This window comes from Papio anubis, chromosome 16 (genome assembly GCF_008728515.1).
Source record: "Papio anubis isolate 15944 chromosome 16, Panubis1.0, whole genome shotgun sequence".
NCBI classification, from domain to species: domain Eukaryota; kingdom Metazoa; phylum Chordata; class Mammalia; order Primates; family Cercopithecidae; genus Papio; species Papio anubis.
Window position 1 is genome coordinate 62,388,095 of NC_044991.1, and position 13,533 is coordinate 62,401,627.

The 13,533-nt window shown below is 46.7% G+C and overlaps 2 protein-coding genes across 8 annotated transcripts in view; one reads left to right on the top strand and one right to left on the bottom strand.

Moving 5' to 3' along the window:
• MMP24OS (MMP24 opposite strand) overlaps positions 1–13,533 on the bottom strand; it is a 55,628-nt gene that overhangs the window by 23,223 nt on the left and 18,872 nt on the right. The gene's annotated exons all lie outside the window — the stretch shown is intronic.
• The window catches only part of MMP24 (matrix metallopeptidase 24), a 33,289-nt gene that overhangs the window by 2,337 nt on the left and 17,419 nt on the right, over positions 1–13,533 (top strand). For 2 of the 5 annotated variants that reach the window (XM_009216226.4, XM_009216225.4), the window contains exons 1-3: positions 600–1,381; positions 6,943–7,059; positions 9,077–9,381. In XM_009216226.4, coding sequence (XP_009214490.1) covers positions 1,203–1,381; positions 6,943–7,059; positions 9,077–9,381 — 601 coding nt within the window. In that variant the 5' untranslated portion in view covers positions 600–1,202. 5 annotated transcript variants of the gene reach the window in all.

A 13,533-nucleotide genomic window follows, 5' to 3' on the forward strand; every position in this document is an offset into this window, starting at 1 on the left:
AATCAGGAATTCTCCTACATTTTTTTTTTTTTTTTTTTTTTTGAGACAGAGTCTTGCTCTGTCGCCCAGGCTGGAGTGCAGTGGCCGATCTCAGCTCACTGCGAGCTCCGCCTCCCGGGTTCACGCCATTCTCCTGCCTCAGCCTCCCGAGTAGCTGAGACTACAGGCGCCCGCCACCACGCCTGGCTAGTTTTTTTGTATTTTTCAGTAGAGACGGGGTTTCACCATGTTAGCCAGGATGGTCTTGTGATCTGCCCAACTCGGCCTCCCAAAGTGCTGGGATTACAGGCTTGAGCCACCGCGCCTGGCTTTTGTTTTTGTTTTTGTTTTTTTTTTTTGAGATGGAGTCTGGCTCTGTGGCCCAGGCTGGAGTGCAGTGGCCGGATCTCAACTCACTGCAAGCTCCGCCTCCCGGGTTTATGCCATTCTGTTGCCTCAGAGCTCCCCCCTTCACCCGGTAGCTGGGACTACAGGCGCCCGCCACCTTGCCCGGCTAGTTTTTTGTATTTTTAGTAGAGATGGGGTTTCGCCGTGTTAGCCAGGATGGTCTCGATCTCCTGACCTCGTGATCCGCCCATCTCGGCCTCCCAAAGTTCTGGGATTACAGGCTTGAGCCACGGCGCCCGGCCTCCTACATAATTTTTATATATGCCTTTCTAGGTATTTTCTATGCATACATCATTTATTTATATTTAAATAAGATCATGCATTGTTTTATTTATATTTATTTATAGTGGCTTGCTTTTCTGGGGGGTAGCAATACATATTGTATATAATCTCCTGCCAACAAATATTCTACATGGTTCTTCGTCAGGCTTTGACAGTAGACACAGTGGGTTTCTGGGTGGCAGAACATTTTCAAAATACCTCTCTGTATCACAGAATTAACCGTGCTGTGCTTTTCCGTGTCTAGTCCAATATAAGTGGAAAACACTGAATAAATGAGTAAAGAGGCAGGGCAATGGAAAGCTCTGAATTTAAATTTAGTCTTTATTCTGTGGCCAATAGAAATCCAATGAAAGGTTTCTAGCAGGAGAGGACGCCAATAAAAGCTGCTTTCTGGAGGTTAATTTGACAGTGTCTGCAGGGTGGAGTGAAGGAAGAAGAACTCAGAGCATGAGTCCGGGAGTCACTGGGGTCAAATGATCCCTCGTTTTAAGGGCACGTCTCTGCCCAGGTAGAACAGAGCCTTTCCCAGCATAATGCATCCTTTTCTTTCATGTGTCTTTCAGAACTGGTTAAAGTCCTATGGCTATCTGCTTCCCTATGATTCACGGGCATCTGCGTTGCACTCAGGGAAGGCCTTGCAGTCAGCAGTCTCCACTATGCAGCAGTTTTACGGGATCCCAGTCACCGGTGTGTTGGATCAGACAACGATCGAGTAAGATTTGCCTAGGACATTGTGCCTTTGAACTTGCTGGACTTACATTTGGGTTCACATTTTTCATGGCCTGTGTACACCCCATGCCCATCCTCCTTTCCTATCTTTTATTCCTGCAGTGCCATCCTGGGAGAGAATAATCCCAATGTGAGTGGGGGACGTGCTGGGATGGGAGTCCAGCCCTCCCATTAACTTTCCATGTGACCTTGGAGACAAGTTGCTTAACCCTTCTGGACCTCAGTTTCCTTATCAGTACAATGAGGGATTGGGTTGTAGATGGGCTCTTAAATCTCCTCTGGCTCGAATAATTTATCTGTGGGTCACCCTCTGGAGCTCCCTGCAATGTACATGTCTCATAGAATACAGAAAATGCTTGAATGATAATGAGTTGGCTCCACTTTTTCCATTTACCAAACATTTGCTGGGTGCCTGCATGTGCCTGTCATCCGGCCCTCCAGAGGCTCACCATTTAATGACAAATACAGTCATCGAGCCACACCAGTCTAGAGCTCAGAAGGAAACAATGAGTTTTGGGGAGACACTTGGGAGGTAGTAACACTTAGGAGGTAGAAAAAAGCCATGAGGATGGTCAAATCACTCAAGGAGAATGTAAAGATTCACTGGCAGGTGCTGGGGATGGCACCCCACAAAGCTAGCCAGGAAGGGGCAGCCGGAGAGGAAGAAGCCTGATGTGATGATGTGATGCACTGTCATGATGCCACATGGTGTGGGGTGGTCAGTGGGGCCAGCCGCTCCAGAGCCCTCCAACAGAAGCACGGCTGAAAGTTGTCTGCTGGGTTTAGTGACAAAGAGGTTGTTGTTAACCTCAGCAGAATGGTGGAGATGAAGTCAGATTGAAATGGGGAGAAGCGGAGGTGAGGAGAAGAGGTAGCAAGTGGAGGAAAGACATTCAAGAAGCTTGACAGGGAGGTGGGGAGAAATGGGTAGCAGCTAGAGAGGATGAAGTTTTGTTTGTTTAAGAAGGGGGAGAGTTGAACAGGCTTAAACTTGCTTAAGAAAGCTATGAGAGCTGTTTAAGAAAAGCCATTCACATCATTAAAGCATGGAAAAGAGCAGGAGTGAGTTTCCTAAGGAGGTGGGAAGGGAGGGGAGCCTGAGGCAGGTGGAAGGAGCTAGCAGGGCTGGGTGAGGATGCAGGGGAGTTGGTGGGAGGAGGAACAGGAAATGCACCCAGTTGTGGATCAAGGATCAATTTGACGTAAGTCACTCCTGGACAGAATCATCTCTCTGGGTCTCAGTGTGTTCATATGCAAAGGGGAGTGTTGGATTATGGCTCTAAATTCTAGATTCCACTTTTTTTTTTTTTTTTTTTTTGATGAAATGGAGTCTCAATCTGTCACCCAGGCTGGAGGGCAGTGGCGCAATCTCAGCTCACTGCAACCTCTGCCTCCGGGGTTCAAGTGATTCTCCTGCCTCAGCCTCTCTAGTAGCTGAGATTACAGGCATGTACCACCATGCTGGCTAATTTTTTTTGTATTTTTAGTAGAGACAGAGTTTCATCATGTTGGCCAGCTGGTCTCGAACTCCTGACCTCAGGTGATCCACCCGCCTCGGCCTCCCAGAATGCTAGGATTACAGGCGTAAGCCACCATGCCCAGCCTAGATTCCATTATTTTAAGCATCTGAGCTTTTAAAACTTGACGAGTCTGGGGTTTTAGGATCCTAAAATCCTGTGTGAACATTTCCTATTCCTAGGATTCTCTGATTATGAGAGTGTGAACTTCTTCTCCTGTGATGATGTGATGTTATTCTGTGATATGGACTCCTTGGCCTTGTGGTCTCCAGAGTGGGCTGGTTAAAGAGAGCCCAGCCACCTTTCAAAGCTGAGGTTATTTTGAGGGCTTTGCACAGGCCTCATGGCAGTACATCCTGGGGCAGAAGCACTGGTGTCTCTGCTGTGGCACCACCTGGCCTTGGGTTTTACTCTGTTCCAAAAAGCCCCAGGCCTGTTGGATAGCGCTCAGAGAGTGGCAGGTGGATGGTGAAAGGAGGAGGCAGAGGGAACGATCCGAGGGAAAAGGATGGCATTTCCCACTTTCAGTTCTGCCCACACCTCCTTGTAGGAAGGTGGGGGTGTTGTGCTCTGGAAGCAGGGGAAGGAGGAAGCCAGTTGCACTTATTAATCCAAGACCTGAGTTGGGGAGTGTTCGGGGTAGAATTTAGAGCCCCAAGTTGCAGCTCCAGCTCTGTGACCTTGGGCAATGGCTGCCTTTCTCTGAGCCTGTTTCCTCCCCTAGGTGCCTTCCAGGTCTAACTCAGCCAGAGGTGGTTCTTGGTTCTCTTCACAGGGACTGTTAATGAAAGGAAGCTAGATTAGCCATTTAAAGTACTATGTTTGAGTGTCTACCTTGGGAAATGTCACACATTTATTCATTCACCCATTCATTTGGTCAACAACATAGTTCCTCTAGCTCAACTTCGTGCTTAGCAGTGACAGGAAAAAATAAAAGCTCCAAGCTTTGTTAAATTGCATTAATTAATAGTTCATTTTTTTCATTCAACTAAGTTCCAGTCCTGCCTTGCTGATTTCTGTGTTTTGCAAGGTACTGGATTTATCTGTGGATTGTTTCCCTCATCTGTGAAATGGGAATAATAATTTCTGTTACCTCACAGTGTCGTTTTGAGAATCAAACTTTATTTTATTTTATATTCTGAGACAAGGTCTCACTCCCCTCACCCAGGTTGGAGTGTAGTGGTGCGATCTTGGCTCACTGTAGCCTCAACTTTCCAAGCTCAGGTGATCCTCCCACCTCAGCCTCCCTAGTAGCTGGGACTACAGGCACTTACCACCATGCCTGGCTAATTTTTTGTATCTTTAGCAGAGATAGGGTTTTGCCATGTTGCCCAGGCTGGTCATGATCTTCTAGGCTCAAGCAGTCTCCTGCCTCAGCTTCCCAAAGTGCTAGGATTATAGGTGTGAGCTACTGCGCCTGGCCAAGAATCAAACGTTTTAAAAGAATGTGCTGGGTGCAGTGGCTCACACCTGTAATCCCAGCACTTTGGGAGGCCAAGGTGGGCAGATCACCTGAGGCTAGGAGTTCCAGACCAGCCTGACCAACACGGTGAAACCCCGTCTCTACTAAAAATACAAAAATTAGCCGGGCATGGTGGTACACACCTGTAATCCCAGCTACTACTTAGGAGGCTGAGGCAGGTGAATTGCTTGAACTCGGGAGGCAGAGGTTGCAGTAAGCTAAGATTGCACCACTACACTCCAGCCTGGGCAACAGAGTGAGATTCTGTCTCAAAAAAAAAAAAAAGAAAGAAAGAAAAGAAAAAAGATAAATACCTGAAACTGGGTAATTTATAAAGAAAAGAGGTTTAATTGGCTCAGGGTTCCACAGGCTTTACAGGAAGCATGGCTGGGAACGCCTCAGGAAACTTTCAATCATAGTAGAAGGCAAAGGGGAAACAAGCACGTCATCACATGCCTGGAGCAGGGGGAAGAGGGAGAAGCAGGAGGTGCTCCACACTGTTAAACAACCAGATCTCATGAGAACTCACTCGCTAGCTAACAGCAGAACAGCAAGGGGGAAGTCCGCCCGCATAGCCCAATCACCTCCCAGCAGGCCCGGCCTCCAACACTGGGGATTACAGTTCGACAGGAGATCTAGGCAGGGACACAAATCAAAACCGTATCACCTGGTAACAAACAGATATCAGGATTTACGTAATTTCAGGCACTGAGCTACCTTTTGGGGACACAATGATGAATAGAACATAGTTCCTGTCCTCAATTTACCATTTATTAGAGGAAATAGACCAACAAATTTTAAATCACAACACAATATAATAAGTGCTGCAGATAATTATGTTCCACGTCCCACAGTTGTTTAGCACCTCTTTTTTTTTTTTTTTTCTGTAATTTCACTCTTCTTGCCCAGGCTGGAGCACAATGGCACAATCTTAGCTCACTGCAACCTCCGCCTCCCGGGTTCAAGCAATTCCCCTGCCTCAGCCTCCCGAGTAGCTGGGATTACAGCCATCTGCCACTACGCCCAGCTAATTTTTTTGTATTTTTAGTAGAGACAGGGTTTCACCTTGTTAGCTAGGCTGGTCTCAAACTCCTGACCTCAGATGAGCCACCTCTCTCAGCCTCCCAGAGTGCTGGGATTACAGGTGTGAGCCACCACACCTAGCCTGTTTATTCACTTCTTGAACAAGTCTAGTGAAAGAGAATTTGCTGTCTTCATGCTATGCCATTCTACCGTTGGATAGTTGTGATTCATTCACTCAGTCAGTCAGTCAACAATAATTATTGAACCCCTTCTGTGTCAGGCACTATGCCAGCCCTGGGGATACAGGCAAGGCTCCTGTCCTTATGGAGCTTAGAATCTGGGGAAAGAGACAAAGAACAAACAAGAAAGCAAATGCATAATCTAAGTTCACGAGTGATAAATCCTGTGAAGAAACATTAAGCAGGATAAGCAGATAGCAGTGGGTTGGGGCCAGGGAAACTATTTTAGATAGAGAGGATGAGGAAGTCCTCTGTGAAGGGATACTATTTGAGCAGAGACCTTAATGAAGTAAGGGAACAAACCACATGCAGAAGAAGAGTGTTGCAAGTAGAGGGAACAGCAATGCAAAGACCCTGCCATAGGAATAGGCTTAGCATGCTCAAGGAAAAGCAAGAAGGTCGCCATGACTGGAGCTTAGGATATAAGGGGAGAAGGATGACGATGTTCTTGGACAGGTATGCAGGGGCTGGGTCATGTGGGGCTTTGTGGGTCAGGATGAAGAGTTTGACTTTTTTTTTTTTTTTTTTTGAGACGGAGTCTCTCTCTGTCACCCAGGCTGGAGTGCAGTGGCACAATCTTGGCTGCAACCTCCACCTCTCAGGTTCAAGCGATTCTCCTGCCTCAGCCTCCTGAGTAGCTGGGATTACAGGTGTAAGCAATGCAGCTGTCTAATTTTTTTTTTTAATTTTTAGTAGAGACAGGGTTTCACCGTGTTGGCCAGGCTGGTCTCGAACTCCTGACCTCAGGTAATCCACCCGCCTCGGCCTCCCAAAGTGCTGGGATTACAGGCGTGAGCCACTGCGCCCTGCTGAAGAGTTTGAATTTTATTCTAGGTGTTCGGGGAAGTCATTGGAGGCTTTTAACCAGGGCAGGCTGTGATCTGATGGCATTTACAGAGCATTTTCACATGTACTTTCTCCTTGAAGATGCACCTCCACCTAAGAACAACAATAACTAGAGTTCTCATGTTGCAGAGGAGGAAACTGAGGTTCATATTGGTTCAGTCACTTGCCTGCGGGTCCTATGACTAGTGGTGGAGCTGGAATTTATCAAGCCCATGTATTCTGATTCTCAGTCTTTATATCGCTATGTTTCCTCATCTATGATTGTGAGTGCATGAATTAATGAATCAATTAGTCAATCATGTTCCTGTTGGGGTCCATCCGAGCCAGGGTCCCAGAGTGTAGATTGAGGAATGCACATTGCTTTTCAGACTGGAGCTGGGGAATATGCAGTCCCTTCCTAGAGTGTTCAGTGACCACAGTGCATATGCGCGTGTGTGTGTGTCCTCTCTCTGCCCAGGTGGATGAAGAAACCCCGATGTGGTGTCCCTGATCACCCCCACTTAAGCCGCAGGCGGAGAAACAAGCGCTATGCCCTGACTGGACAGAAGTGGAGGCAAAAACACATTACCTACAGGTGCTTCGACTCCCCCTCTTCCTCCCTGCCTTTGGCTCCCCCCTCACTCTGTTTTTCCTGGCCTGAGTTTCAAAGGCTTACAATGCAAGGGGGCCTGGGGATCAGGCTCACAACACAGGCCAAGGGCCAGGCATGTGGCATCAGCATCAGGTGCTGACAGCCCATAACTTTGTCCTCCTTGTGGCTTCCTTAGGATGCTGTGACTCCAACCTCAGATTTGTTTGGTCCTCTGGGGGTTCTTAGTTGTGCTCTGTTTAGATGCCTATAGTTTTTAGGTTACAGAAAGTGGGGTATGAATGGTTCAGTAACTTTCAGCTGTGATAAAGAACCATGGCTTGCAGTGAGCTATATCATGCCACTGCACTCCAGCCTCAGTGAGAGAGTGACTGTCTCCAAAACAAAACAAATGAAACAAAAACCACAAAACAAAACAAACAAAACCATGGCTTAATTCAGTCTCCTTATCACTGCCTGCCAAACCTCATTCCCTCTCATCTGGATCCTCCCACCCCAAAATCCACCTGATGGACTTCACCTGAGATTCCCAACACAGCGTTCCAGTTGTTTCTTAAGGAGTACAAAGAACTGGGACCTGAATCATAATAGTGTCATATTCGACTGTCTGGAGGAACAAAGGGCAGAGCAGGATCCATCTCCAAGCCAGATCAGTGGCCCAAGAACAGAGATGACGGAGCCCATCACAGCAGACTCAAGCACCAGAGTGGGGCTGGGGCAAGGGCCAGGTACTGAGCAGGCTCAGGTGGGGCTGGGGCAAGGGCCAGGCATGGGCAGGCTCAGGTGAGTGCTGGTTGGCACTTCTCAAGGCTCTGCTGTCATCTCAGGTGGATCCCTTGGGTGCAGAGGCAGGACCTGAGACAGAGATCCTTAGAGTTGAACTAAGGGCTCTCCTGCCGACAAGCGCTCCCTACAGAGCGGGACTTTTTTTTTTTTTTTTTTTCCAGAAATCTGACAAGACAAGGAAACTTAAGAATCTAGGTTAGAAACTGAATCGACTCTCGGGTCTCTTGAAGGGGTAAAGTGGATCAAGAGAAAGAAGCACTGGGTTCTAACCCAACTCTGAGTAACTTCTTTCACTCAACTTCTCTGGGCCTCAGTTTCCTTACGTATGGAGTAGGTAGAATAATCCATGCCCCAGAGGGTCACAGGACAGAGAACCCATAACGACAACCCATGATGGTGTTTTGTGAAGAACCATGCAGTATGAACACAGCAACCCTAAAGAGCTAAATCTATAATGGATGAAATCAGATACCGGCCAGCTTCTAGGGAGACAAGCCAAAGATTGGTGCCAAAGATTTTTAAAGAGACTTTTCACTTAAACTCCTATTATTTGAATAGCTTTATAACTTTTATAAATGAAAGTATTTTGTATTAGAAAAAAACCTTAAAATTCAGAAAATGCTATTTACCAATTTCTTTTTTTTTTCTTTTTTGAGACAGAGTCTCACTGTGTTATCCAGGCTGGACTGCAGTGGTGCAGTCTTGGCTCACTGCGACCTCTGCCTCTGGGTTCAAGCAATTATCCTGCTTCAGCCTCCCAAGTAGCTGGGATTACAGGCTCACACCACCACGCCTGGCTAATTTTTGTACTTTTAACAGAGACAGGGTTTCGCCATGTTGGCCAGGCTGGTCTCAAACTCCTGACCTCAAGTGATCCGCCAGCCTCGGCCTCCCAAAGTGCTGGGATTACAGGCATGAATCACTGCGCCTGGCCCCAATTTACTTTTTTCAACAAACTAGAGTGGAATCCTTTATTCAACACAGCTTTGCTGGAGATCAAATGGAAAACACTGAGTAAAGCAAAGCCATCTGACTGAGGCAGGGTGGAGATCCAGAGCTCTGCCTGCTCAGCCTCTTCTTCAACCCCTGGGGCAGCTAAGCAGAATTCTAGGGTTCAAATTCAGATCACTGAGCCACATTGTCTCAGATATCTATCTTAGCTCTGCTATTCTCTGACTCTCTGATCTTGACTAATGATCCTCTCCTCTCTCACCAGCATTCACAACTATACCCCAAAAGTGGGTGAGCTAGACACGCGGAAAGCTATTCGCCAGGCTTTCGATGTGTGGCAGAAGGTGACCCCACTGACCTTTGAAGAGGTGCCGTACCACGAGATCAAAAGCGACCGGAAGGAGGCAGACATCATGATCTTTTTTGCTTCTGGTTTCCATGGTGACAGCTCCCCATTTGATGGAGAAGGGGGATTCCTGGCCCATGCCTACTTCCCTGGCCCAGGGATTGGAGGAGACACCCACTTTGACTCCGATGAGCCATGGACACTAGGAAATGCCAACCATGATGGTAAGGCCATGAGGGGACAGGGGTCAGTCTTAGGCTGCTCAGTTGTTGGGAAAGAACTTGGAGGACATCTTAGATGAGTTTCCTGCTTTCTAGAGCCTCTTGTCCAAGAACTAAGACCGTAAGAGGGTGGGAACTGTGATTTCTGATAATATTCAACATTCGATCCACCAGAGCCAGGGCCATGGAGATGAGTCAGGTCACTTAGAAGATAGTCCGGTTGGCAGGAGAAAAGTAAGGTTAGACCACGAATAAGAAGATAAAGTAATGAACCAGAGGCTGAAGAAAAAGTTTAAAAGGGGTTGGGCGCAATGGCTCACGCCTGTAATCCCAGCACTTTGGGAGGCTGAGGCAGGTAGATCACCTGAGGTCAGGAGTTCAAGACCAGCCTGGCCAACATGGTGAAACCCTGTCTCTACTAAAAATACAAAAATTATCTGGGCGTGGTAGCAGGTGTCTGTAATCCCAGCTACTCAGGAGGCTGAGGCATGAGAATCGCTTGAACCCAGAAGGCGGAGTTTGCAGTGAGCCAAGATCGCACCATTGCACTCCAGCCCAGGCGACGAGTGAAACTCCATCTCAAAAAAAAAAAAAAAAGGTTAAAAGGCATTAAAGCTGAAAGTGGGGTCTGAAAGTGGTAAGCTCTGGCCTGAATGATAAGGGCTCCAAAAGCCATCTTATGAATGACACGACTGGCTCCCTCCTTTGTCACCCTCACATGTGAGTATCAGGCCCTGAAATTATTCTGGCATCCTTGGATAATTTACCCTGCACCACTATGGTTCAATGAATATTTATGGAGGCAGAACCAATACCGTGCAGCAATACTAATGATACCCTGCAGGTTGCCAAAAAGTTCCTCATCAATATTTACTCACAAGGCACATGCTTAGTACGTAGGCAAGTGTACATTATTATACCCATTTTTAAGATGAAGAGTTGGGGCTCAACTGGCAAAGCTGAAAGGTGACAATACAGGTATTTAGCCCTGGTTCAACTACTGGCTATGTGATACCCTCAGTCTCCTCGTCTGCAAAGTGAGGGGCTGGATTAGGTGATTGCTAAGGGCCTTCCAACTCTAACAAACATGATACAAAGTCTTGCAAAGACCGAGGGAGCTGAACATTTGAAAAAAATGGCATGATCTCTGTCCTCTGGCAGTCCAAAGTCAGTCTAGCAGGGCAGTTACGTGTGCACATAAGTAACCCTGTCATAGACAGACACTACCCAAGGCTGTAGCAGAGGTACCAAGAAAATACAGTAGGAGTTTGGAGGAAAGACGGACAGAGGAGTGTGGTTTTTGGATTATAATAGATGACAATTAGTGGGTATGCTGGTGTTCTAAGGCCCGTGCCACGTGCTTGCCACCCATTATGTGTGGAAACTATTATATCTATTAAATATATTATAATACATAATGAAATTTATATTAAGCAATATATAAAGTGTAAATATATGATGTAAAATTATTATAGGTAAATATTGTTATCTTCATTTTACAGATAGGTAAACTGAGACACAGAGAAACATTAAGTAACCTACCTAAGGTCCTATAGTTGGTGAATGGTGAAATAAGGCTTTGAACCTGGGCATTATGGCCCTGGAGCCCATGCTTTTAGCCATCATGCTAAGCTTCCATGGTTCTCAAACTGTAGGGCACAGCAGAATCACCTAGAAACTAGAAATCACCTAGAAATTTTCAAGAATGTAGATTCCAGCCCAGGCACGGTAGGTCACACCTGTAATCCCAGCGCTTTGGGAGGCCAAGACAGGTGGATCACCTGAGGTCAGGAGTTCAAGACCAGCCTGGCCAACATGGTGAAACCCCATCTCTATGGAAAACACAAAAATTAGCCAGTCATGGTGGTGGGTGCCTGTAATCCCAGCTACTCTGGAGGTTGAGGCAGGAGAATCCCTTGAATCCAGGAGGCGGAGGTTGCAGTGAGTCGAGATCACGCCACTGCACTCCAGCCCAGGCAACAGAGATTGCGTCTCAAAAAAAAAAAAAGACTGCAGATTGCTGGCCCCTAACCTCTTGTCATTCTGATTCTCTGGGTCCGGGGTAGGACCTGGGAATCTGCAATTGGTCTAATACATTCCTGGGGCGTTCTGATGCAGGTGTTCCATCACCATGAGAAACGCTGTCTTAATACCTAGAGTTTTCCTACCTGGCCTGATCATAAGAACCAGTGGGGGTTCTTGTTATAAATGTGGATTCCCAGGTCCTTCCCACAGAGATCCTGACTCTTAAGCTGAAACAAGCTTGGGGAACACTGGGCATCCTTTTCTCCTGCCCTGCGGCTGCTCCAGGCTGAGAGCAGACTCTCAAAGCTGGTTTCCCCAGAGGCCATGTTTGGTGTCTATAGGTGGGGATCACCTCCTTGAGAACATATCATTGCATGCATCAGGGATTGGCAGCTCTGGGGTTATCTGTCAAAGGTTGGACCAGGAGGTGGTTTGGCCAAGGCTCAGCCTAGGCAAAGTCATGAACCTGTTAAATTGTTCTTTGTCCTCTTCGTTCTTCAGATTTTTGTCCTTTTTCCTATCGAACTCCATTTCCTTTGCCCTGGTGTCTCTCCTGTGTGTCCTGCATGTACTTTCTGGCTCTCTGCGTACCTATTATTTATTTCATTCTTATTTTTGGATGGGTGTCAACAAATGGCTGTCTGTGCTAACAGATAAGATGTGAGGAAAAGAGAACTAACATTTTTGAGGCCCTGTTATGTGCCAGGCACTGTTAGCTGATAAGGTTTTAGTTATATTCCTGATAGAGACAAATGAATGTTCAAAGAGATGTCCAGAGGAGGCAGTGGGAAGACACTCCCACTCCTCTGCCCTCCCCTTCTGCCCAGCACTGGGGGTGTGCACTGCCCACACCTGCTCCTTGCTTTTGCAGAACTTGTTGAACCCAGCCCCCAAATCCCAAGAGCTGCTGGGGTGTGTGGGAAAGACCTGGGACCTGTGGATGGGCACCATCCCAGCACTTCTCCCATCTGTCCCACCCCAACTTTCATGAAAGACTGACAATTCTGATAGAAATTCCAAGATTGCTGATGTCTTCTTTGGATAAGAATCAGGACTTTGCTCTGCTCTGGAAAACCAAGCAGGAACTGTCCAGATGCAGCTCAGGACCACAGCAATCGACCCCTGGCTGGTGAACTGGAATGCAGTGATGGCAGGTTTTGGGTGAGAGGAAAGGAACCAAAATTTATTGAGCATCCATATATTATCTCGTTTAATTTCCACATAGACTCAGCAAAGGGGTGGAGTTTCCTGGGAACTTTTTGAACTTACTAGCTTACTTCTTTTTTCTAAACTCTCATTATGGAAAATTTCAAACTCACAAAAGTAGGAGGAATGATTCTATAATCTCCCAGATACCTATCACCTGCCTCAGCAATTATCAACGCTGTGGCATTCCTATTTATCTACCTTTTTTTGGCTGATGTAATTAAAAAAGCCAGGTGTGGTGTTTTTGAGATGGAGTCTCGCTCTGACGCCCAGGCTGGAGTGCAGTGGCACAATCTCGGCTCACTGCAAGCTCTGCTTCCCGGGTTCACACCATTCTCCTGCCTCAGCCTCCTGAGAAGCGGGGACTATAGGCGCCCACCACCACACCTGGCTTTTTTGTATTTTTAGTAGAGATGGGGTTTCACCATGTTAGCTAGGATGGTCTTGATCTCTTGACCTTGTGATCCACCCGCCTCAGCCTCCCAAAGTGCTGGGATTACAGGCGTGAGCCACCGTGCCCAGCCTGGCTGATGTATTTTAAATAAAATCTCAGGCATATTAACATTCCACCTTTAAATACTTCAGTATATACCTCTAACAGATAAAGGCTAATTTTTAACATAAGCACACAATCATTATCAAGCCCAACAAAATTAACAATAATTTTTTTAAATCTAATACCCAGTTTGAGTTCACTTTCCCAAAATACCTCAGAAATGTCTTTTACAGTTGTTTGCTTGAATCAGGATCCAAACAAGATCCACACACAGGGCTGACGTGTCTCTTAAAGCCCTTTTTATTTAAAACACTCCCATTCTACACATACATTTCCCTCCATATATTTGTTGAAGACACTGGGTCATGTGTCCTGAGTATAATCATTTGGCATGACTAGAATCAAGTTCACTTTTAATATGTCTCTCT